The sequence below is a fragment of the Lepeophtheirus salmonis genome, chromosome 1 (genome assembly GCF_016086655.4).
Source record: "Lepeophtheirus salmonis chromosome 1, UVic_Lsal_1.4, whole genome shotgun sequence".
Classification (NCBI taxonomy): domain Eukaryota; kingdom Metazoa; phylum Arthropoda; class Copepoda; order Siphonostomatoida; family Caligidae; genus Lepeophtheirus; species Lepeophtheirus salmonis.
Genome location: NC_052131.2, coordinates 3456972 through 3481961, shown reverse-complemented (window position 1 = coordinate 3481961; position 24990 = coordinate 3456972). Strand labels below are relative to the sequence as shown.

General features: G+C 30.9%; 1 protein-coding gene across 1 annotated transcript; it reads right to left on the bottom strand.

Moving 5' to 3' along the window:
- Positions 1–365: 365 nt before the first annotated feature.
- On the bottom strand, positions 366–24755 carry LOC121114088 (unconventional myosin-XV). The gene is made up of 12 exons (XM_040707931.2): positions 24511–24755; positions 10821–11061; positions 10407–10759; positions 8584–10336; positions 8310–8527; positions 6804–7726; positions 6491–6734; positions 4071–6427; positions 3169–4009; positions 3000–3111; positions 2094–2933; positions 366–2040 (listed from the first exon to the last, which is right to left on the bottom strand). Exons 2-12 carry the CDS (start codon positions 10983–10985, stop codon positions 586–588), a joined length of 9261 nt encoding a protein of 3086 aa, XP_040563865.1. The 5' UTR covers positions 10986–11061; positions 24511–24755; the 3' UTR covers positions 366–585.
- Between the last annotated feature and the right edge of the window lie 235 nt (positions 24756–24990).

Genomic DNA, 24990 nt, shown 5'->3' with positions numbered 1-24990 from the left:
CATCAAAGATTCAGCAGCAAATAAAAAAATGATATAATATCTAAGACTAGAGAATTCCCAACCTTGCTTGATAAAGAGAAAGAATTGATGAGTAGAACCATGGGATATAAAGAAAAATGGTTCAAGTTGAGTCATCAAATTTGTAATTCCATTTGATTTAGTTATCAAATCTTAATTAATTAAATGATAAATTCACTATTTTATTTCAATCTAGCATAGGACGGAATTTTGCAAATTAAATATATTCAAAATTGGGACCAATCTACGATTGACAATTTTAAGCCTATTAGAAGAAAAAATTAATAAGTCCCATTATAATATTTATGTCTACTCCTTTATTTTTAATGAATTGTATTTACACAAAGTAAGGTAATTATGAGTTTATTTAGTGTTTATTAGTCTCTAAATTTCAAAAAATAAATATTTAGTTTTGAGATCTAGTTAAATAATAAACTTTTTATCAATTCAACTAAATAGAATAAAAATAAACAATATACATCAGACATAGGAATTGTCTACATGCCTACAATTATTATAAAAACACAACAAAAGGATGATCTAATTTGAGCTAAAGTAAAGGACTATTTATGAGCGGGACTGCCTTTTAGCAGTGTTCTTAGAAGAGGATACTGCTTTTAATTTTTGGTCAATGGATATATATTGTCGTATGAGTCTTGCAATTTCATCAGCTTGGAAGGTCTTGATCCTCGTTATCTTTTGAGACATTAAATTACCACATTTCATATCTAAAAAGAAGGATTGCTCATCAAGCTCAACCTTACGAGTTGAAATAACTTCTGTGAAGGAATAGTGCAGGAGTGTTTCGTGAGTATTTTGATCCAAAAAGCTCACTCCATGTTTGTTGAGAGCCAAAAGTTCTTCTTCCAAGTTTTCCATTTCTTCTTTTTTATTTTTTCCATCTGTGACTCGAGTCACAGCAAAGAAACTAGAGCCAAAGAGAGGCCAATTAGAGAGAATTTGAAGGACTTGACCTTTTGCTTGTCCACTCGTAAGATGCTCAATATTCTTCCAGTTATTCTGAACCATGCTCACCCATTGAGGGGGCTTTATTTCACGTGAACTTAGAATTGGTTTTGGAAGAAGAAACTTGGTTTCTTTTATGGAGGGCTTCTCATTCATGTCTGCTGCTTTATGTAGAAAAGCAGCTATTTTGGCTATTTCATCAACAGATTCTTCATTCGTCAAAATACCCTTTGACAAAACAATCAAATGTCCCTCTAAATAATCTGGAGCGATTTGGTTGAACACAACTTCAATGTATAATTGATTTTCAATCCTGAGTGGATAATGCCAAACAGATCGACAAAATATCAAGTAAAATTCCTCATTTTGATGCTGCAATCCATTTGTTAAATCCAGGATATAATGACGATTCGAAAGGGGAAGAGTGTATAATTCACCCTCAATAATACAGTAGAGTGAAAATTCCTCCTTTTCATTTTCCGATTCCACACCAATGAAATTACAAAGTTCATCAATGATATCCGCAACAACTGTGGTTGACTTTGTATTAATGATACGTTCAGTTCCTCCAGGGAGACGATATATTTGCCGTTTAGAACTACGACCAGCAACAATAGCAGTGATTTCTTCAATACTTGGAACATTTTTCCTTCCACCGTATCTAAAAGTTTTACGCAGATTGTGCAAGCAAACTAAAGCAGTTCCATGATATGCCCTTCTCTTATCATAGGCTGCAGATTCCAAATATTTGAACAGGTACGGTTTTAAAACTTCTGTGCAAGAAAAGTAGGCTGCAACAATAGTAAATAGTCTCCATCCTTTTTGACAGGAGTCTTTACTTATACTCTTATTGTTGGTTGTTTGTTTCATAATTTGGCAATAGACTTCGTCTCGGATTGATTCGAGTCTATGGCAGTACATTAGTAATGTATTCACACAGTCTACTTCATGTTGGTTAGCCAGAAGAGGAAGATCGCCCATTACACGCATGATACACGCAAAACATTCTAATGCTAAATTATTATGACCAGGAGCCTCAAGTCGAAGGAGAGAATTCTAAATAAAACAAAATGGAGAATAGAATATTGAAAATATATGTTGATACTTACAGAAATCATATTTGGAGTCCATTTTACAAGGTCTACTTGATCCTTCCATGTCCAATCATTTGTGGCCACAGTTCCGGATAGACCTGATGACTTCTTTGCACTTTTACCCTTTTTCTTATTAGTATTCTTTTTGTCTGAGGATTGTTCAATATCTGTACGTATTTTTAGGGATTCTTGGAAGTGTTGTAGAGCAAATTCTAAAAGAGGATGCTTTCCATCATCCCGAATAGGTTGGAGCTCGGATTTTATAGTTTTTGGAGGATTATGTGCTTCCAAAGTATGTGCATGTTTATCCCAGGAGTATTGGTTCCTTTGGTCCATCTTTACCATTCCCTCGTCATCCTCATCATCGTCAGTATGTCTCTCTAGCCCGACATCCAAAGTAGGATGCATATCCTTTTCTTCCTCTTCATCTTCTTCTGTTTCATGATCCTTAGACCTTTGAGTAATATTTGCAATTATGCGCATTTCTCTCCGAATTGATTTAGGGGACAATTTGTTAACAAAATCTCCCGGAATCAAGCCATAGCTGCCATCCTTAATACCATACAACCATCCTTTTTCTGTGTATGGATCTTTTTTTGCTACTACAGCTATTATATCGCCTTTCTTGAAGGATAAGGCATTTTCATCCTCTGTGTTGAAGTCTCCTAACGCTTTAACATAATCATAATGACTTGCATTTGCTTCAATTAAGTATGTATTGAGCAAATCCTTAATAACACTAGCCTTTGGTGTAGTTGTAAAAAGCCGACCCCCCGTGTGAGTTACAATTTGTAGACCACTTGACTTCACTGTCGATATTTCTCCAATATCCTCAAAGGTGTATGTTTCAATTGTCTTTAATAAATGTTTTTTAATGAATTACGGTCATATATATAACCTTGTATTTATGAATTAAATTACCTCTAAATAATCGTTGCTCGAGTTTTTCGATCTTCGTACAAGGCGGACTCCTTTATGAGAAATTGATAAAAACTGGGATTCTCCTTCTACTCCAGATGATACAGGGTAAAGCCTTTGAAAGAAACCGGAAACATATTAAATCTAAAAATATATTCTTCATATAAAATACCTTGAAAAATAGTGATCGCAATCCCTAGCGACGTCTATGATATTTTTCTTGGTAGACAACCTATGTTTGGTACTACCAAGATTATCAAGTGTTATAGAATACTCATTCAACAAGGATTTAAGTTTTATACGTTCGTCTCTATTTAATCTTAGATTGCTTATTTTGCTTTGTTTTAAAATGTCATTGGCAATTTGTGAAAAAATTAAATGAATCACTAGCGGATTACATAGGCTCTCAGAAGGAGAAAATAATTCTTTCCGAATATTTAGGTTCCATGGTACGTTTCGTGTGTACATATATGAAATAACTGAGTTTGGAGGATGAAGTTTAGTGGTGACTTCATCCACAGATTGATAATCATCTTCATGGAAATCTTCAACTTGTGAGAGATTTTCTGTAGAGTTAAATCGATTTTTTCCTGATGACTCAAAAAAATCTTCAGTTCCGTATTTTCCCCTAAGCTTTTCACCTGTTTTTGTACTTAAAGATCCAGGGAAAACAAAAGGTAAGGGTGGAGGTGGTGGAATGTTATCCATCATTTCTGATTTCAAATTTCCATTCTTGTCAACTCCATCCATTGTGGACCATTTCTTTAACTTTTGTAATCTTTTTTCAAGAATATTTTTACGATTCTCTGTGAGCTTTTGAATTTCTTCATGATTCACTTTACCAACTTGCTGATAAATTGCCTTGTCATCATCATTCTGAATTTCTAGTTCAGATAACTCCAATTTTCCATTTTCATCCTTAGAATGATTTTTTATTACGGCAGCTTCCAGGCGATTTTTAACTTCTTTACTCAACTTTAATTTATGTATAGAATTATCAGGAGTATCCCATTCTGAAATATCAAAATATTACATGAATAATAACTTTGTTAACAAAAATCTAATATAACATACCGGAATGGCTTATTTCATCAGCTTTTTGAGAGTAAATATCATTGTATTGCCCATGTTGTGCATAATATATTTGTTGCTGAGAACTTTTAGCAATTTGTTTTTGATTGATATTATCCCTCATCTCCCCCCTTTGTAGTTTTTGGGAATTTTGAATAAGCCGCATTTGTTCCTGATGTTGTGATTTCTGGAGCTGATTAATTTGTTGCTCTCTTAATTGTAGTTGTTGCGCATTCTGAATGAGAATCATTTGATCTCTTAATTGTTGCTGTTGGTGATTATATTGTTGCTGTTCCATTTGATCATGAAAGTGTTTTTGATCCCGTGCCAGCTGACTGTTAGGTGACATTAAGCTATTTCGACTCGGAGAGTTTAGCTTCTCCTGCATTTTACGGAGTTTGAATTCAAAGAACCCTTCATTTTGTCCCATACCACTCTCTCCATTCTCCATTTCCTCCTTTGGTGGAGGCCATCTCCATTTTCCTATCCGGACTGTTCCTGCCCTCATATATGAATCCATAAAGCCAGCGACTTCCATTTCCATTGTTGATGCAGTTGACATTTTTGGTGTAGTTGGAGTCGTTTTGGATTCTTGAACATATTCATTGGTCATTTCATTTTTAATTTTATTCATGGAGTTCAATGCGAAATTTTGTTGATGTTCATCGTATGGCTGTTGATTTACATCAACTCCTCCTGGATTTATTTTTAATTCAGAGTACATGGAAGTTAAAGATGTTGGCTGAGGACTACTGATGGCTTGGGACAATAATTGAGATAGTGCCTGATTTTGCATCATGAGTTGTTGTTGTATTTGCATATTTTGTGCAACAGCGTTTTGAATGAATGCCTGTTGATAAGAAGCATTTATTGTAGGGGTGGCGTTATTGCTACTTGGCATCATAGGTTCTTGTGGTTTAGGAGTCATCATTCCCGGTAGACCAATCCCTCCCATGTTATAAACAGGTACTGGTACATATGTAAAAGCGAGTGCAGATCCATCCTGGGACATCGTAGGCGTTATATTAGATTGAGGTTGATTCATAAATGAGCCTTGTACAGGAGTTGGCATAAGCATGGGAGGGGGTGACATTGTAGGAGAAACAACGCCAGGGATTGGATGAAATCCCATTGATGAATTGAATCCATTCGATCCGGGTGGAAGTGGTGGTGGAGGGGGAGGAAGTTCACTTTGGTTATTCTCCGTATCTCGACTTCCTTTGATACTACCGACTAAATTATTCAATTGAGTCAGTTTTTTAAACTTTTTACCTCCTCCTCTCATTGATGCTGCAAGCGACTTTGCATCCGAGAGACCATCATCAACATCCAGAACAGGCATGAATAGATCATCTAAGAACTGATCCACGTCTGAAGCTTGTGAGGGAACTCGAACACGTCTTACATGGGATGCTATGGATGGAGCTTCTGATGTGTCAGACATCGCAGATGAATGTTTTATGCTTCTTCGTCCTTTTACAAAGCGAGGACGTCCTTTCTTAAGTAAATTACCACCATTGGCCATATTATTGCCGCTTTTATTAGAAGCTATTGCCATTTCTAATTCTTCGTTCAGTCTTAAATTCCCATTTGACTGAGTGAGTGGTTTTGTAGAGGATAATTCTTTTTCACCAATGGGAGACGTTGATATGTCTAAGAGATCTGGGTGGCTGAAATAACGATCATTCATAGCATTTTTCTGAGATAGTCCAATTTTTTGCCACTCTTCTTTTGTTAATGTTTCAGTCAAACTATCTGTTTTTGTCATTTCTTTGTATCTTTGATTGAGGGGACTGTTTTCGCTCAACCCATAATTATTTGTTGAAGATGGGTTAAGCAAATTATCTAAGGATTTACTCCGACTTTCCTTATTGTTTTCAAAATAACGGTTATTCAAAACAGAGCCAGAAGAAAGACCAAATTCTTCTGTGCTTAACACGCGGTCCTCAGAATGGGATCTTTTCTTGTTACTCACAGGAATATTTTCTAGCTCATCAATCATAGTTGGTAATGGCATGGGAGGCCTTTGTTCCCTATGACGTTTAAGTTCTCCCGCTATTTGCAAAAAAGGAAGTTTGGCTTTTGGAAAAACGGAAGGAAGTTCTCCTTCGGCTAGTATATCAAGAACAAAATCCGATCCATTCAATTCGAATATACCATCTCCTTTTTCAAAGCCAACCGTCCAACCCGATATCTCTGATACACCACGAGAAGTGAGAGCATTGGCTGCAAACTCCTCTGCAGTTGTGTAGGAGTCTAGAGACACAGGACGAATTTCAAAATCAGGAAATGTGGCATCTAGAGCCATTTTTACACATTTTTTGTTTGAACGCCACTCCAGATTAGTTGGAGGATAAATCCTACAATAAATATAAAAGTATTAATTTGAAAATAGGTTTCCTACTGAGCAAATAAAATATTACCTTGATTCGTGGGTAATTGCTCCTTGTAACAACTTTTGTTGGCAAACATATTTATATCCGTTTACTGCATTATCAGAAACATATTTAAGCAAATACTTGTAGAGCGTTCTAGATGGAAGAAATGCAGATAGACAATTTGAAAGGAGAAACCATCCCCGTTCATTACTAATTTCATCATCGTTTTTCCGGGTCTGGTTTGCTAGTTGGCAATAAATTTCATCCCTAAGTTTTTCATTCTTTATGCCTTGAGGAATAAAAAGTTAATAAATATATTTAAGTTAGCATAAATATTTTTTTTTCTGTCTATGTATACCTTTATTTACAATATAATCCGACAAAATCTTTTCCTTGGATCCACCCATATTAGGATCATTCATGAATCTTAAAATTAATTTAAAGATGGCAATGGAGTCCTGATAATCGCTCTCCTTGGTCTTACTCAGAAAAGGCGTTTTAATTGCTTCACTTTTCATTTCCCACAAATGATATTTAAAGTATATATTTGCCACCTTTGAGAAGGAGTAATAATCGATGTCAGAAGGGAGTTTCAGCTCTCCTTGCAAGGAGGACTTGACTAAAGGCTCTGTAATTTTTCCTAAATTCTTTTGAATCTGAAGTGATCCAGATTTCTCAGCTTTCGACATTATGAAGGCCAGCTCTGCTGGTATTTCCAAGTGATTAACACTTTGTTCTCGGACAAAATTACCACCCATAGGGTGGCCATTGGATTTGGTCGGTGGGGATGAGACGATAAGTGGGGGTGGGGAGGGTAGGGCTAGGGATAGTTTTGGTGGAAGTGGAGTAGTGGAATGATTATTTGAGGCAGATTTTGTGCGTCCTAGTTCACTTAGAGTTAAAGAGTTAGAATTTTCAACAATCTCATCTGATTGATGATCAAAATCGTTATCTATGGCTCCATGAACATCTTCCTCGTCATAATCAAAATAATTATCTTCGTTATAGCTCTTATTACTCGATGGACTTGTTACCCGAGATGAATATTCCTTTTTAATTGATTCTCGAGAGATTTTTTTCATATGAATTGGCTCATCCTCACTCATCTTTTTCTTTCGCTGCAACCGAGCTCTCTCAATACGAATTAACTTATCTTCTATTTTGGCCTCAGCTTTCTCTGCCCTTCGCTTTCGTCGTTCCTCCTCTTCTTCCTCTTCAAGTTTGCGCTGGATTTCCTTTTCTTCTAAAAGGCCTTGATATATAGATTTCTGCTTTTGCATTCTGAAAATCAAGAATGAAAAATTATAAATCTATATATAAAAAAATATTATATTTGCCACAAAAAATATGTCATCACAACGTTTAGATTTTTTTAATTATAGTGATCTCTAAACATAATTATATATTTCATGATATAAAACATATGCATCTGTTGTTTATAATCCCCTATATGTGGTTTATTCAATTTTCATGACTTTATTTCATGTTGGTTGATTAATTATCACATAATAAACATCAAAACCACAAGGAAGCCAATCAAAACAATCGTTATGCCGATTAACAAATTAATATTCATAAATCACAAAAATATAAATATTAATTTAATAATCACAGTTAAGTGAACAAAACTTAGATTTCTTTAATATTAGTATATAAAGTGTATTTTAACACACGCATGAATTGTCTGATATGTTTATTTAGGCTAAGTATTTTTTTTTTTTTGCTTGAACATTTGTGGTTAGAAAATTAAAAACTATATAATTATTTGATTTATTATAATACTAAAATAGCCTTCGTATAAGAGATTTAAGAGGGTATATAATTTTTTTATTTTTTTTTGTTAGATAAAGAATACGATTCTTACCTGTAAATTGCTTGTAAAGCAATAACTCCTTTTCTCGCTTTACAATACTCTCTTCTGGCAATCCAACCTCGGTATGCTGCTTGGATTTTAATGGTCGATTTCTTCATATTCACATAGTCTTTGCGTGCTAGGTAACCTCTAATGGCTCTTTGTAGCTTAATCACCGTCACATCGTGGATTTGCCGTCTCTCTGTTTCAAGTGTTTTTCGGAGATTTTCCTATAAAAACAACCAAAATGAAAAATATATCAAACTTTATTTGCTCATTAATTTACTTTTAGAAAAACTTTTGTGGATCCAAATTCAAAGTCTTTGCCTCTATTTTGAGCATATTTTTCAACAACATTCCTTGCCATTTCCTTTGTTGTGGGAGTTCCACCACCATAGTAACCCACTTTTGGATATTTTACCCCTAAAAGACATCTAAATCGTTCTACGAAATGCTTATATTTCATTCTAATAGGATATCCAGTTTTGCGTATCATTATGGTTTCAACAACCCCATGAACTCTTAACTGTTCTAAAACTAGAGGCATATCAAATTTAGATGGCAATTTGGAAGTGTTGGGATTGATACATAAAACATAGAAAGGATATGAATCCTGAACTAAACTCAATAATTGGTTTAAATTGTCTATGAAGCGTGCAGATACAGTTGGTGCACGAGGCTTCATTGTCACCAAATGTACATTTTCACTTCTAGGGTCACTGTAATTACTTTCGTTTTTACTACTATGAGGATTCAATCTTGAAAATATACTGTTTAAATGTTGGTTCTTTGTTGTTGAGAGTAAATTCACAATTTCGAAGCTTGCTAAGTCTCTATTTTTTTTCAAGAAACCATCAACATTATACCACACTTGACCAGCAAAGTGTTTAACTCCAAATTCACGTGATGACATTCTTGGTCTGGAGTACAGTTCATTCAGAGCATGATTGTAATGACATTTGTCCAAGAATGATGTATCATTTGCTTTCGGGAAATTTGACTCGTCATCCAATAAATGAAAAATACCAACAGGTTTTTTTGATAAAATATTCAATATTAGACCATTATCACAATAGTTGATTGGCGTCCATTCAATTTGCTCCTTATGATATTCAGCCTGCTCAACCTTAAATATTCTTTTATTGATTATATTGTTAAGTTGTTCATTGGCAAAATTAATGCAAAGTTGTTCGAAACTATTTTCACTCTGGTCCTCAAACCCAAATAGATCCAAAATACAAATCCCTTTATTATTTTTAGCTCCCTTGCTCTTTGTAGACAATATCTTATTGGTACGTTTCACAATCCATGAAAAGAGTGCACTGTAGACTGCTTTAGATAATGCATCCCTCACATCCAATGCTTGATCAATGTTCATAGGAACAATAATGGGTTCTCGTAATGATTCAGGGGATAATCGAGATGTGAGCACTTGTTCCACATCATTTGAATTTAGCTGAAGTAAATGTGCAGCCCATTTAATCTCTACGTTTGAGCCGACATCAACACCTTCAACTCCATTTCGAAAATGCTTCCGGTTAAAATATACATTCCCAAGATGAAGAACTGAGGAAAGGACTTTAAAAATACTTTCTCTTTCGTCTAATGTAAAACCAAGGACTTGAAAGGATGAAATCAAATTCTCAAAATCCATCCTATCATTTTTTCCATCAATAGTATAACTTTGACCTTGATTTAGATAAAAATATTTTTCCACTGTCATCAAGCCATATTTTTCCTTCTGTTCTTTACTCAAGCCGGCAAGAAGCTCATAGAATATGTGAAAATTTCTTTCCTCTGAATTGTGAGAAACAATGCGATGTTTTTCCAAGAGATATTCGTTAAATTTTGCCCCACTAATAACTCCATCTTTAAAATAGATTTGTATGAATTTTCCAAACCTTGAGGAGTTATTGTTGGCCACCGTGCGCGCATGTCCAAAACTTTCAAGCAAATTCGAGCCTTCAATAATCTGCTCGGTCTTGAGATTAGACGAAGATTTGTTTACAGCAGATAAATATTGAAGGAGAAGTTTTGAGCTAAGAAGATTAAAAAACGTATTTGAAAAAAGAAGATACTTAGTCAATTATATTCAAAGTTGTTTCTTACCATTCTGTCTTTCCAGACCCGGATTCTCCATTAAGTAGAATGACGACGTTTTTCTTAGGATTTGTGACTTGTCGTGCAAGTGCAGCGGATCCAATAGCAAATAAATGTGGAGAAAGGGTTCCAAGGATTTGTCCATCATATTTGTTAACGGATTTGAGTCCATAGAGACTCTCACCTTCATCATCAAATGTACGGTAGGGATTGACAGATATGAGTATAGTACCAATATACGTATATATATTGTGATTATCATATCGTATTCTAAGATTCCAGAGAATGGATGCTTCATTGATATCCCTTAGGGTAATCATGTCTTCAACTCCATTCTGCCCCAAGTCTTGCCTTGGACGAACCTTCAAATAAGGAAATAAGATTAAAGATTTATAATGACATCATTGTAGTTTTTTAACTTACAGAGCTTAAATTATTGAGCGTGAAATTTTTGGTGACAGAGTTGATGATGGCTTGTACCATAATAACTTGTGCACTTTCATGATACTCAAGAACTTCTCCTGGTAGAACATAGCCTACTCCGGGGTCAAACCAAACTAAATCTCCGGGTTTGAGATCCGCGTACATTTTCACTCCTTTCCTTATGTCTCTTTTTTAATTTCCTTTGTCAATTTCTTGGATGATAGTTCTTGCTCATGCATCTCTATAAATAATATTTAAGTACGATTATAAATTTTCATGTGTTTTTCTTTTTTAATGAAGTATGTTTTTACACTCTGAGTAAGTCAATTTATTTTTTAAAGAAATTGAAAAGAATAATGACTCCTCATATATTCATGTTTTTGTCACGCATAGTCACTGTGAAATGAAATGATCTAATCGCATTTTAAATGTTAAGATTGTTTATTAATTCCTAATTATTTTAGATTTTTCCGTTCTTCACTTAAGAGAACAAAAACTATTTTAGGAGCAAAAAAAAACACCTTTAAATTAAAAACATATAGGTAATTATTTTCTTTTTTGTAAAAGTATATGGTTATAATGTTCCATGAAAAACAACAAAATTGACATGTTTTAGAGGGACAGGTATTGGGAGTATTGTATTTGTCCGGCACCTCTCTTGATTATAACAGGTATGTGTCTATGAAATGATTTTTTTTTTTAATTTTGAATGTTTATTGTGAAAAAATAGTTACAAATTTAATTTTCAAAGTATGTGTCTTCGCTAGCCACACATTTTCAAGCAATTTTTGGATGCTTTTCCAAAAAAAATTGTTCATCTTTGGCTGCAAACCACCCATCGATCCATTTTTTGGCTTCAACAGGAAAATCGAAGCATACTTAATTGAGTGTGTGGCCCATCGATGCAAACAAATAATAATCGGAAGGTGTCAGGTCTGGAGAGTAAGCTACATGATCAAGAGGTTCCCAGTTGAACGATTCAACAAGCTGGCGGGTGGCTATAGAGCGATGCAATGGTGCGTTGTCATCAAGGTAAACTACCTTGTATTGGCTGGCTTCATATTTTGGGCGTTTTTGGCGTATAGCATATTTCAAATCGGTCAATTGTTGATGGTAGGGATAACCATTAACATTTGGCCATCATCTTCATCGAGGAATGCTTGCAATTCGGCGTCTTCAAACTTTTTCGGTGGCCAGCATTCAAAATTACCACTTTCGAATTTTTCAAACCACCTAAAGCACTTCTATTTTCTACCGTAAGCTTCCACAAGCATTTGATGGGCTAGAGAAGGGTTTTTCTTCAATTAGTAATAGAAAGTCAATGATGTCCGCACATCGTAGTTTGTAGGTACAATATAAGACATTTTTACAAGCGAAAAAAGTGCGTTGTTGAATGAAACTATACAAAGAATGAAATATTGTTGACACATGTTGCAATAAGCATTTAGATTTTTGCGCCGGTTTATAATGTCTAACTGGTGACACCTAGGGACCAAAAAGTATCATTTCATAGGCACACACATAGTAAAAATAAATACCCTGCAGAGTATAGATTTAAAAGAATGGTTTTAAAATATTATTACTTTGAACTATATGCATGGTGTGTATCCTTCTCTTTAATAGCAAACGTTTAAAATAACTTGAGCATTAAAAATATCCAAAATTACCAAAAACTTTACAGCTTTTTTTTCTACTAAGTTTAGTATATATTCTTCAAATAAGTGGAAAGAATATATACTAAACTTAGTAGAATTTGATCCTCTCATTTCAGATATGCCCTAAATTTTTCTTTGTCATTATGAGATTCTTCAGAAAAAAGGTATAAAGTTTTTGGTGTTTTTGGATATTTTTAATGTTCAAGTTATTTTAAACGTTTGCTATTAAAGAGAAGGATACACACCATGCATATAGTTCAAAGTCTAACGTTCATGGATTCAATAAAAAAATTTATAACGTATTTATCATGCTTAGAACTATAGTCATCCTTGTTTAAAGTTGAAAATTGATACTCTTACTTCAGAAGCTTATAGCTCCAAGAAAAATAATTCAAGAAAGTGTAAAATAATCAAAGTTAAAAATTATTTTTTATTATAAATAATAAAACAATTTATAATTTTTGTAAATTGATCCTTCAGAAAAAATATGTTCGATATAAAATACAAATTCAATTTCAAATAATGACTTTATATTTGTATAAAATTATTTAAACGTGAACGTGCAATTTGGAAGAAAATAAATTGATCAGTGGCGCAATAAAACAGTATTTGAATTCTATTGAGAATTCTATTAATATGTAAGTAGTAGTGATGTATTTGTGACAACAAAAATTTAGTTCGATAGAGTTTAAGTTTTGAGAATCTCCACATATTATGTAATATGGTGTTTTCTTCATAAAACATCAACTTTTCTTTTAATATGAACCCTCGTAATTTTTACTGTCGTTTTGACTGATAATATAAACTGATGCTCCTTATTACTCGACCGTTTTGATTTTATTCGAGTAAAGTTAAATTTTCGAAAAAATACTTCGTGCAAGCTCTAGTAATTTTTAAAAAATTGTCGGCTTTTGTAAAATTGAGTTGTATTTTTATTAAATTACAATAGAGAGAAGAACTTTAGTTGTCATTACTTTTCATTAGATCAGCATTGAAAAGGGAAGCTGGAGAAGGAACTAGACATAGACATTGTCAAGAATTACCCCAATGTCAATCCTCAATTTTACTCGGAGTCCAATAAGTACTTACAGTAACAAGTCCGCAAGAAACCCTCAAGGTGAATCTCTTTAATTTAATGAACACTCACGAATGTTCAATCAGGTTTTGAATATAATTGAAAGTAGTAGGAAAGGAAGTTACCTAATCAGGAGTTAAATAATAATGACAACAGCTAAAGAAAAGAAAATTGATTCCTCAAATTACCAATTCCAAAAAACCGCCCAACTAAAAAGTACAGACAATTTACATCCCTTCTATTCTATTAATTTTTTATCATATATTTTTCATTATCTTATGAATCCCTTAAAAAGGGATTTTAGTTGAACTAGTAACAAATAAAAAAGTTATTTTAAGTCTTAACGAATGTGTAAAAGTTAGAAACTCAATAAAAAAGTACTATTCCGGTACAGTAAATAGAATACCACTAATTTTATTTTGCTGCAAAATAAATGACAATGAAATTGATTTGGTAAGAGAATACTCTGAACTAATTTTTATAAAATGCCTGGAACACCAAAATATCTTGCGCAAAAATAATTTATCTATTTTTTTTTTTCAAATTAATGTATTTGTATCCTCATTTTCTATCATTTATGTTATCATTTTAAAACACACAAAATAATGATTTTATATGATGTTATACATATCTTCTAAAATAAAAGAGCAAAATTTATTTGAATACTGAGGACTCATTTTTGAGTCAACGCTTGATATCTTAGAACAGTATGACCTAGATAATTTAAGATATTAACAAATAGCAAGTAGCATGTGTGACTCCAAGTCTGGAAGTAATACAAATATGGTCTAAAAAGAAGTATTTCAGTATATTTTTAATTTTTATTTAAATGTTAAAATTTGAGCTTGGGCAAAATCATTAATAAATATAAAAAGATGGAATTTCTTCAAATTAAAAATACAATGAATGTAACAGGGGCATTAAAAACTTTTTATTTATAGTTTAACAAATAGCTCTGAGCAATGCCAGGTACATTCTCAAGTAGCCAATAAATATTATATATTGTAATAGCCCCATAGGCATTCCGACAAATGATAAACAAATAGCATCTTATCAGTGCTTTTTATTATACTTATACAAATAATAATAACTGAGAAAATGAGTATGTCTGAATTGTATACTAAGGATATGTTATGCTCTGGAAAAAATAAAGATTAAAAAAAAGTCTTTTTTTTTTTTTTTTTGACTTAACCCCAAAAACTACAGATGTATACTGAATTAGTCTGGCTCGGTTTGCCCTATGCTTTAACATCTGCAGGATTATATTGTTTTTTTTTATGGATTTTGTGAAAAAAATTTCAAATAAATTCCAAAATTAATTAAATGAAAAAAAATGAAAATTTTTTTTTTTTTTTAAATCCAAAAAGGCTGTTTAGAAAAAATTAAAATTTTTGGAAAAAAAAATCAAAATTAAATTTCAAGTTTTAATTTTTTGAAAAAAAAATCCAGAATCCACAGACAGCTATTTAAAAAAAAATCACGTTTTTTTTAATTCCTAAAATTTATAAGTTTTCTTCAAAAATTAATTTTTTCGGAGAAAAATTTCAAAAATCCACAGCTATTCACAAAAATTTACATTTTTTGGAAGACAAATTGAAAAATTAAATTTTGGAATTTTTGTTGTAATAAAAGATTTTTTTATAAAAGCAAAAATTTCTTAATTTAGGGGGGGGGTACAGCCCATCCAGCCCACCTACTTTGGATGCCCCTGTTAAACTTACAATTTGCCTACCCTATTTTCACATGTGAAATAAATGAACTTCTTATATTTAGAACTCAAGTGAACAACATTATATTCAAAATTAATTTAATGGTTAGTGTTAAGTAAAGAAGCATTTGAAAGTAATGACACAAAAGAGGAGTTGCTGTGGAACGTGTAGCGAATTAATCTGGAACTTAATCGTGAACATTGAAAGAAAGAACAAAAAAAAAATTAACTCGTAGAAAAGAGTAATGAAGCTTGTGTTAATTAATGTCCATATTAATGAGTTTCTAAGTATTAATAGTGTGCTATTGAATATAAACCAACCTCTTGGATTTTTTTTTTTTTTTTGCACGGAATGGGAAGTATACATTATGTAACATTATGTTTAAACTTTGTATTTGTTTTAGAACATTCCAAATTTGTAGGATTAAGCAAACCGTTATTTATTTTGCTATAAAAGGCAGTCAAAAAAAAAAATCAATCAAATTTGTGTCAATCAGTTTTGATACGGTTGCGTGTTACGTACATAATAATAGCTTGTACTCATATTGAAAATTAGAAAGATCCAACAACTGCAAAAAAAAAGGAATGACTTTTATGCAAAACAATTAATAAAATTCCCTAAACCTCGATAAAATAAACAAGACACTATCATGATAAATAAAGAATTACATATAATGTGGTTTAATGTTTCAGAAGCATACATATTGGCGACAAATTGTGGATTCAAAGGAATATGACACATTTTTATTGATCTCAGGGTGAATAATATCTTGGGTAACTAACGGAGGATTAAGTAAAAATTGTGGTGCCTTTAAAGGATTTAATCATAACAATTTGTTGATGGAAATGGACTACAATTTATTGAAGAATACAAAAGAATTTCAAACTCCATTTTGAGAAACCTCATTCTAAGTGGATTTTGTTTTTACATGTTGAAATGAGAAATGACAAATTTGGATTAAGGAGTTAAGTAAATGGATAAAAGTGATATTGAATTTTTGATAAACTTCTTGATGAAAGATTACTCTTGGATTGTTTTATAGTTCCTACCAACAATACTGCTCTGGCTCAAACCCAGTTAATAGGGATTGATGCGGCATTAACTTTATAGTTTAGCGTCTCCAGAACCACCGCCTACGCCGTCAAAAAGTCAAAACTGGACCCGAAAGAGTTAAAGAAAACAGCACAGACCAATTCCCTCATTCCATGAGGGGCCATGCAAAAGATCCGCGGGTGTCATACCATACTATTCAGAGAGTTATCAAAACCAGAAAGTAAAGAAACCCATCTGCTCCTTTGTAAGACTCTTTTGGTTCTTTTGATTTTTTTAAAATTCTTTTTGATTCTTTTGCCCCCCTTAAAGATTTAAGGACAGCCACCTTTATGGCACATTTGGTTGCATCCATCATCCAAACACCGAAGCTCTCAAAGGTACTTTCAGTTAGCATTGTGACGTCATAACAGAGGACTTCATCCTAAGGGGATTCCAGGCCTTCCAGGCCTTCCACCGCCACCAATACGGACGGCTACATTAATGATTAAGAGAGATCAAACCTATTTATAGTATGAATTTTGTTGAAATTATATAGTTAACTAATAAATTATACAGTGTTGAAATATAGCATTTAATGTTGTCAGATTTTAATGGACCCCTCGCTATGGCATATTTATGACTTCTAATTACATGACAATATTACAAAATATATTATTATGATTTACAAATATTTACTTCAATTGTAATGATGTAGTCATGGCTTAGTTCTCATCAGGTCATACTGTTTTACACGCACAAACGGTCAAGTAAATATGTATGTACATATACAATTTTGTATGTAGCAGTACAAAGGTACTTCAATGCCAACGTTTTCTCTTTTCTCTATATTTTCCCTAAAGCATAAAAGTAATGAATACCTATGATAATAAAATCCTTGAAAAATTATTAATTGGCCATCTAATAATCCCTTATTTCCTTATAGAAATAAATCAAAAGTGTATTCATTTATCCTCTTCTAAGGGTGGGCTCACAGTTTGAATCTTAATGCGACTTTATGCAATTTTTTCCCTCCATAGAATCATTTACTCTAATGAAATAGTCAGGACCGGTTTTAGGGGGTACCATTCCCAGGCCTTACTGCGGGCCGGCGCTATATAAAACTCCGTATTTTTCTTTCCAAAAGGTAAGAAAGAAAACTGCTCTATAAATGTACCTTTACCCCAGGGCCGCTTCTTGCAAAAACCGGCCCTTTAAATCACTCAAAGGCTTACACTCCAACATCTCATAATTTCATTAGTATACATGTAGATATTCATATGCAAACTCCAGTCTCATTATTTTTTGGAATCGGATAATTGCTTCCTAAGATATAGAATATAATAGAATAAAATAGAATAGAATAAAATCATTTACCCGCTTTATGAGTACAAATATTGTATATGTCACTCAAAACTAAAAAATGAATCCCATTTAACTAAGATAAAATTTGATTCATGTGGGGATCTCAAATAGAATCTAGCAAAACCAAATATACGTTCCCTGCGAGATTTGAAAAGTAACCGTACTTTTTGAATTCTCCTTGCATATTTGGGCATGACTATTTTAAGAGCAATTTTCGGAGCCACCAAAGTATTAATCGGATTGGTTCGATGAATGAAATGGAAAATAATTCGTCAAAGAGTACAAATAATATTCAGATTCAATTTTGAGAAAAATCATTCCATCTTCTTATTGTGTTGATGGGCCCCATATTTACAAAAATAATCTGAATAAAGTGGATATACCTATAGAAGTAATTACCTAAAAGAGATTTAACTTTGCTATTCTACAAAAATATATAGCAATCATGGATACTTGTACATTCTATTATAGCTTAACTTTGTGGTCATAATGAAAAGTATGTGTAAAGTTTTTATTATTATTTCTATATCGAATTATGAAGAACCTTCTGCTGATATTATAAATTTCAACATAATATTAACGTATATAATACCTCTCGAATAAATGACCGTTTACATTAGCTCATTAAATCTAACTACGAAAATAAATCCTCACATAAAAATTAAAATATATGTACGTTAAAACATTGAATTGCGAGTTTAATTCGTTCCAGAAACCAGCTTCTAAGTCAAAGCAATTTATCCCATAAGATCAGGCATTCAATTCTTTAAATTAATACAATAATGGACATACGTTGGCTGAGGATAAATATTAACTGACTGCGTGATGCAGAGATGTTCGGTAAGTTATCCTCTGAGCGCTTGAAACGACTATCTTTCTCACGTTCCGTCGCCAACTCTCGACTAAAGAGACTCTCGAGCAACTTGTATCTCAATAAAAACTTGTTTGCCAATACAAAATTTGGCTTGAGATCAAACATCGTATTTCCAAAAACTTGTATTTTTGGCGACTCGTATCTCGAGGTATTACTGTATAGAAATTTGAAAGATTCAAAATATTGAATTAAAAAAAAAGTGTCACTCTTATGCATTTATTATGTAGTACTTTTTATAAAAAAAAATCAAGGTTATTTATGTGGAAAAAAAAGTGAGGTACCAATGTTTTTTAAATTGTATTATATTTTGATATAATAGATATTTTGAAATGTGGGATTTACGCCATGGTTTTTTATATCCAATTTTTTATTTATTTTTGCTATGATAAAGAGATACGAATGAAAAAATTGTAATATTTAAAGACATAATAGCATTAACAGTGCCAAAATATAATATGGTAATTCAAAATATTGAATTTTGAAGGATTAACAATCCATTTTGAAATATTGGATTTTTTTTTTTTCTATCCTTAAATATTTGAAAATATTCACCTGTTGCTCTTTTTATAAGACGTGTCCAAAAAAGAATTCATTTTTTTAATAAAATGCCTGGTTTAACAATATTATAAAAATTGCATTGAATCTGTATTATCACCGTTAAAAACTACTTGAATAATATTACATAACGGTAAAGCTGTGTACACAAGAATTCATTTTTATGATGAATCTTAATGAAATGCATAAAGAAGCAAAAAGTTAACCAACTCTTAAATTCCTTCATTCGTGATATATGAAAAGCAAGTTAATACTATTTACAACTAAGCACTTTGTTCATTGGCAATTGCATTGAATACATGACTCTTTTTTTTTTTAATTTGATGAATGGTTAGTACAAACCATGTCTGTAAGACACAACAAAACATATTTTTCATAGTTATAGAACGTTTTACCGTCGTCACAAATTGTATTATAATTGAAAGAGGCACCATATTGAGGGCTAGGGCTGATAGTTGAATTTTTTATAAAAAAATTGGACAAATTTCCAATAAATTTTGATTTAACTTCAATTATTGGCTTATATAATAAAACAATTTTATTGAATACAATTTGATGCCGAAGAAAAACAGCGACATTTGAATTAAATCTAATCAACAGGTATTCAATTCCATATGATATGACTAGATTTCTACAGTAACATATCTTTTGGATCGATTAGGGACAAGAAAAGAGGGGTAATTAAAAGAAAAATGTACTTGACAATGCCATAGTTAATTGATTGTCTACACACTATGTAAAAGCTAATGGTCAGTGATGTAATAACATATTTTTAATACATACTAGGGTCTAATATTTAATAAAACTAGACTTTATATTAATACATTTTTGATAGACAGTAAAGATTTAGGTCATTGTATTTATCAGCCCTTTTTTGAAATCCAAATACACAAGAGCATTACATCAATTTCCCTAATTTTAATAATAAATATTTTTTTCTTATAAAAATTGATTGTAAAACTATAATTATTTTGAGGGCCTACCTCAAAATGACTGACATCAGCAATGGTAATGTCACATGAAAACACTTAATTCAAAAAAGGCATAAAAGTTATCCTCCGACTCCAGAATTTTAAATGTCCGACTACAACACACAATTTTAAAGTAATAAACTTAAAAGACTATATATGTAGTATTGAGTCATTTGAGTGTAAAAACATGAAGTTTGAAAGAAATAAAGATATTTTCCTGACCGGTAACTATCTTTTATCTTGGGCAATCTTCCACGGGCAATTTTCTACAGAGCAGTTTACCTAGTACTAAGATTAAGAAATAAGACGAACTATTCAAGTGTATTTTGATGTCAAAATGGTACCGGTATACTGAACAGCACTTTTTTAAATTCAACATTTAAAAATGTATATATATCCAGAAATATTTGTACTCAATTTATGATTTATGAAGTTGTTATCTTGAAAAATTATTTATTTTTTACCATGATGAATTTGGGCATTACAGTGCCCCAATTAATACTCTTTACATGTTACTAAGGAAATTTTTTAAATTAACTAAGTGATTATTCCTTTTAAAATAGATTAAATCATAATTTCATTATTTTAAGTGGATTTAGCTATATAACATTAAATTGATTAAATGTTCTAATTCAATATAAGATTGATTTGGAATCTATTTATGAACAGATTAATCATTGTATTTCTAAATTAAATTCAAAGGGTCAGATGATTTTCTATAGATTTCATTTCTGAAAGTAACTTTATGGAAAAGAATATTGAGAAAAATTAGAAGTGTACCGAATTGACAAATTGCACATACAGATTATATAGAAGATATTTATCATTAATCTATTAGAAGCGTTCTGATTTTTTGAATACTAGTATTAGTAATAAGATTAATGGATTGAAAATAATACTGAATTTGTACAGCTTTCAATGTAGTAAAAAAGTTGAATTGTTACATAAATGTATCAATTCGAGAATTATATTTTAATGTTAATCAACTCAGACCCTTATAAAAGATTTTTTTCTTTTATAAAAAGTACAAATCCCATGTAATTTTAGACATAATTACGAATAATTGCCCTTGCAATGATTGAAGTAATTAATTCAATTATTATCCTTTGTAAATAGAATAAATACTTAAATATTTGAATGCTTCATTTAATCCCACAAGAAATCATACAGCTTTAATTTATATAAAAACGATTTCCATATTATTAAAGTCAAAACTCTCGCTCTATAAACTGGAAGTATCCGTATTTTTTAAACTGAGAAAATCAGTTTAAGTATTATATGTATACATATGACATACTTATCAATAGTTTTTTACAAAGACATTAATTTGATGATAAGACTATGATGAAATTTATATGACCTAATTTACATTAATTAATTAAATCATAAGCCCTTCTTGCAACTATTGAGATATTATTAAGTACCTACTTGACCTAATTCATTTTGTGGATGTTTCTGTATGAAGCCTGTTAGGCGGAAAGGAATAATAATTACATATTTACTCCATAGATATCACGTTTGGTCTTTAAGAGGCATTGTTCCATTAATATAGTAAGGACCTGTAAGTTGTTTTTATGGTCAACGCCCAACATTATATATACCTAGGAGGGAAGGGCCAATTAAATAATCCCAGTTCTGTTTATTTTACAGGGGTGTCCGTAGGATCATAACTATTTTTAGGGGGGGGGGGAGGAACAATTGAAAAATTAAATTTTTGGAAGAAAAATCTCAAAAATCCACTACTATTCACAAAATATATAGTTTTTGGAAACAAAAATTCATATCTATTCACACAAAAATTAATTTATCTGGAAAAAAATATCTAATATTAATTTTCTCAGAGAAGAATTTCAAAAATACCTAATTATAATTTTTTTTAAATTTAAAAAATCCTGAAGTGTTCGGAAAAAGAGGATTTTTTTTGGAAAAAAATACAAAATTAAATTTTTAAATGCAAATTTTTTGAAAAAAACTTCAAAATATAAATATTTTTCAAATATAAAGATTTCAAAAATCTACAGTTATGTACTAAATATATAATTTTTTGTAAAAGAGATTCAAAAATTCAATGTTTATTCTCGGAAAATTAATATTTTTGGAAAAAAAAGTAAATATTATTAATTTTATTAGAAAAAATTTCAAAAATACTTAATTAGTCGCAAAAATTAAATTTTTTGGGAAAAAAATTTACAAAATCCTGAATTGTTCGGAAAAAACGGATATTTTTTGTAAAAAAATTCCAAAATTTATTTTTTAAATATAAATTTTTTGAAAAAAAAATCGAAATATTAATTTTTGCTGAGAAGAATTTCAAAAATCCATAGTTTTTCACAGACAATTAAATTTTTGGAATTTTTTTTTTTTTAAATTTACTTGAATTGAAATATTTATCAAGAAGATGTCTAGCAAGAATCAAAAATTCAATTTAGTTGGCGTAACTACTGCCCTTCCCTCCGGACAACCCTACTTTAGACCCCAAATAACTAATAAGATTGATGATATTGCCGTTAGTATCTTGATTTATTGCTATAAAATTATCGTATTCCTTTATAAATAAAAATAAGAAATCCACACCCTTCAGATTGTGAAATTTCTTATCAAGGTCCATATACATATTATAACAAATATTATTAGATGTACAGCTATTTTGACTATAATTGCAATACATATATTTGTAATAATCAAAAGAGTGTGAGAAGAATTTCATCTCTTAATATTTTGGCATATTTTGTGCTCGGATTCCCAGATTAAAATATAGCATATCCTACTTTACACACTACATGCGTTTAGACTGGGATATACATTTTTTTTAAAAGTACATTGCATTTACGCATCTATGTAGAATCAGGATTGTACATTGAGTAACTGTTTGGCATTGTTTCTCTCTTAACATCTCGTATAAAGAATAAGTAGGAATTCAAAAAATGCAATATTATATCACGAAGGTACACGTATGGCGTAGCCCATATTTGGAGCTATATCCATGCAAGTTTAGATAAGGGCATGATAAATTAATAGGAATTACATCTTTTTCCATTTGTTTGTAAACTCTAGGTTTGTTTTTTTATCATTGTGATTTACATACATTTATTTAGGACATTTCATGATTTTATTTTTGTTATATGCGAATTTGTTAAACGTAGGTATTATTGATGGGACAATTAATTGGAATCAGAGTATTGGGTGTTTCTCCTGGAATCAGTATCGGGAAAATAATATTTAATTTACGATTCAGATTCTTATTTATTATTGGTTTTTAACTATTTATTACTTTTAAAGTTATGAAAAAAGTAGCAGCCATTCCCAAATAAATTAAATTTGCTATTAAATAGAAAACATCATATATTTGTAATTTAATTTAAATTTTAAATTTTTGTTTAACAAAAGTTTATTTTTTCAAATTTTTTAAAATAATTTTGTAATTTTCTCACAAAAATTTAATATTAGTTGTTTTTATTCAAAAAATCATAACTAGAAATGTAATTTTTGAAATTTTTCTCCAAAATTTTTTTTTTTTTTCTAAAAATCTAATATAAGAAATTTAATTTTCTGTCAACTGTTGTGGATTGTGGAATTTCTTAAGAAAAATTATAATTTTTTGTGAACACATGAGAATTTCGGAATTTTTTTTTTCGGAATATTTAATTTTTTGAGAATATTTTGAATGTTTGAAATAATTTTAAATATCAAATTATATATTTGAAATTTATTTTCAAAAAATTTAATCTATCTAATTTTTTTTTTTTTTTTTTTTTTCAAAAAATTCCAGCAACCATGCCCTTCCCCCTACCCCACCCCTAAAATATAATCTTGTGTAAGTCCTTGATAGCAAAATGGTATTATTTAAGATTCTGGATTTTTTAGATTGTCTTATCACTAGTTATCTAAACGATCTAAAAAAAAAATGAATGGAAATCTTTAGCTGGCCTGTCAAAAAGACAATTTTTCAAAGAAAATCCCCAGGATTGTCACAAAATAAATTAATATACAATGTGACAGAATTAATTGAAATAAATCTATTATTGACCACAATGAAAGTTTGTACAATATTATGTCAATTACATTTATGTATGTATGTACGATCTGTTGTCTCTAAAATCAATTTTATTAATTTAACTTGATACAAATCCTTCAATAAATAATAATTGACGTGATTGTAGTGGAATGTTTTTTTTAGCTTGGTTCAATCAAATACCCTATAATGAAAATGATTTTTTTTAAAGATGACGTTTAAAAAAGACAAAAAAAATCATTTACCTTCACTTATTTTTTTTAAATGTAAGTAGAGCAAGGAGATTGGTCATTGGTCAAGATAGGTAATAAACAATTTTTGAAAGGTTTTTTTTATTCTTTTTTATTTATATATATATAACAAAAGAGCTTTAATTTGATCAATTGCTTAATTATTCTAGGTAAGTCTTGAATGTATGTATAGAAAGATGTGAATCATAACTTACTTTATTATTATAGAGAATGAAAGAGATCCTGGATTCCTTTTGGAGTAGCGATCCTCTTCATGTACATAATTACAACTATCATACACTATTTCGAGAAATGATTCCTCCAGGAAAATTACTCAGAAGTAAGTAAATCAACTTACACACTATATGTATACTAACTACTGTTTCTGAAAAATAGGAATATACACGTTAATATTATCGTATACTCACAGGTAATAATGGTATTATGAAAGAATGGTACTGATGGCAGTACGATAGTACCATAAGCCGGCCGACTACATAGGTAGGAATTCTTTCTCGTATCCTAAGTACGCCTCTTTCCTCATGAAATAATGAAGGAAACATATAAATTTTTGGACTTTGAGTGTCGTAAAGGTAATAATAGCAGCGGTGAGAAAATTCAAAAGGTGAGGCTCTTTTAGGACTCTCACAACAAACCTGAATAGGTAAATAATGCCCATTTTTAATAGGTAGAAT

What these genes read in the sequence shown, in the direction of transcription:
- LOC121114088 (XM_040707931.2), bottom strand. Translation starts at nt 10,985, where the DNA reads ATGTACGCGGATCTCAAACCCGGAGATTTAGTTTGGTTTGACCCCGGA. An exon ending in TGATGAAATAAGCCATTCCG is followed by an intron (nt 4,010 to 4,070) that starts GTATGTTATATT and finishes TTGATATTTCAG; the next exon opens with AATGGGATACTCCTGATAAT. An exon ending in CGAGCAACGATTATTTAGAG is followed by an intron (nt 2,934 to 2,999) that starts GTAATTTAATTC and finishes CATTTATTAAAG; the next exon opens with ACAATTGAAACATACACCTT.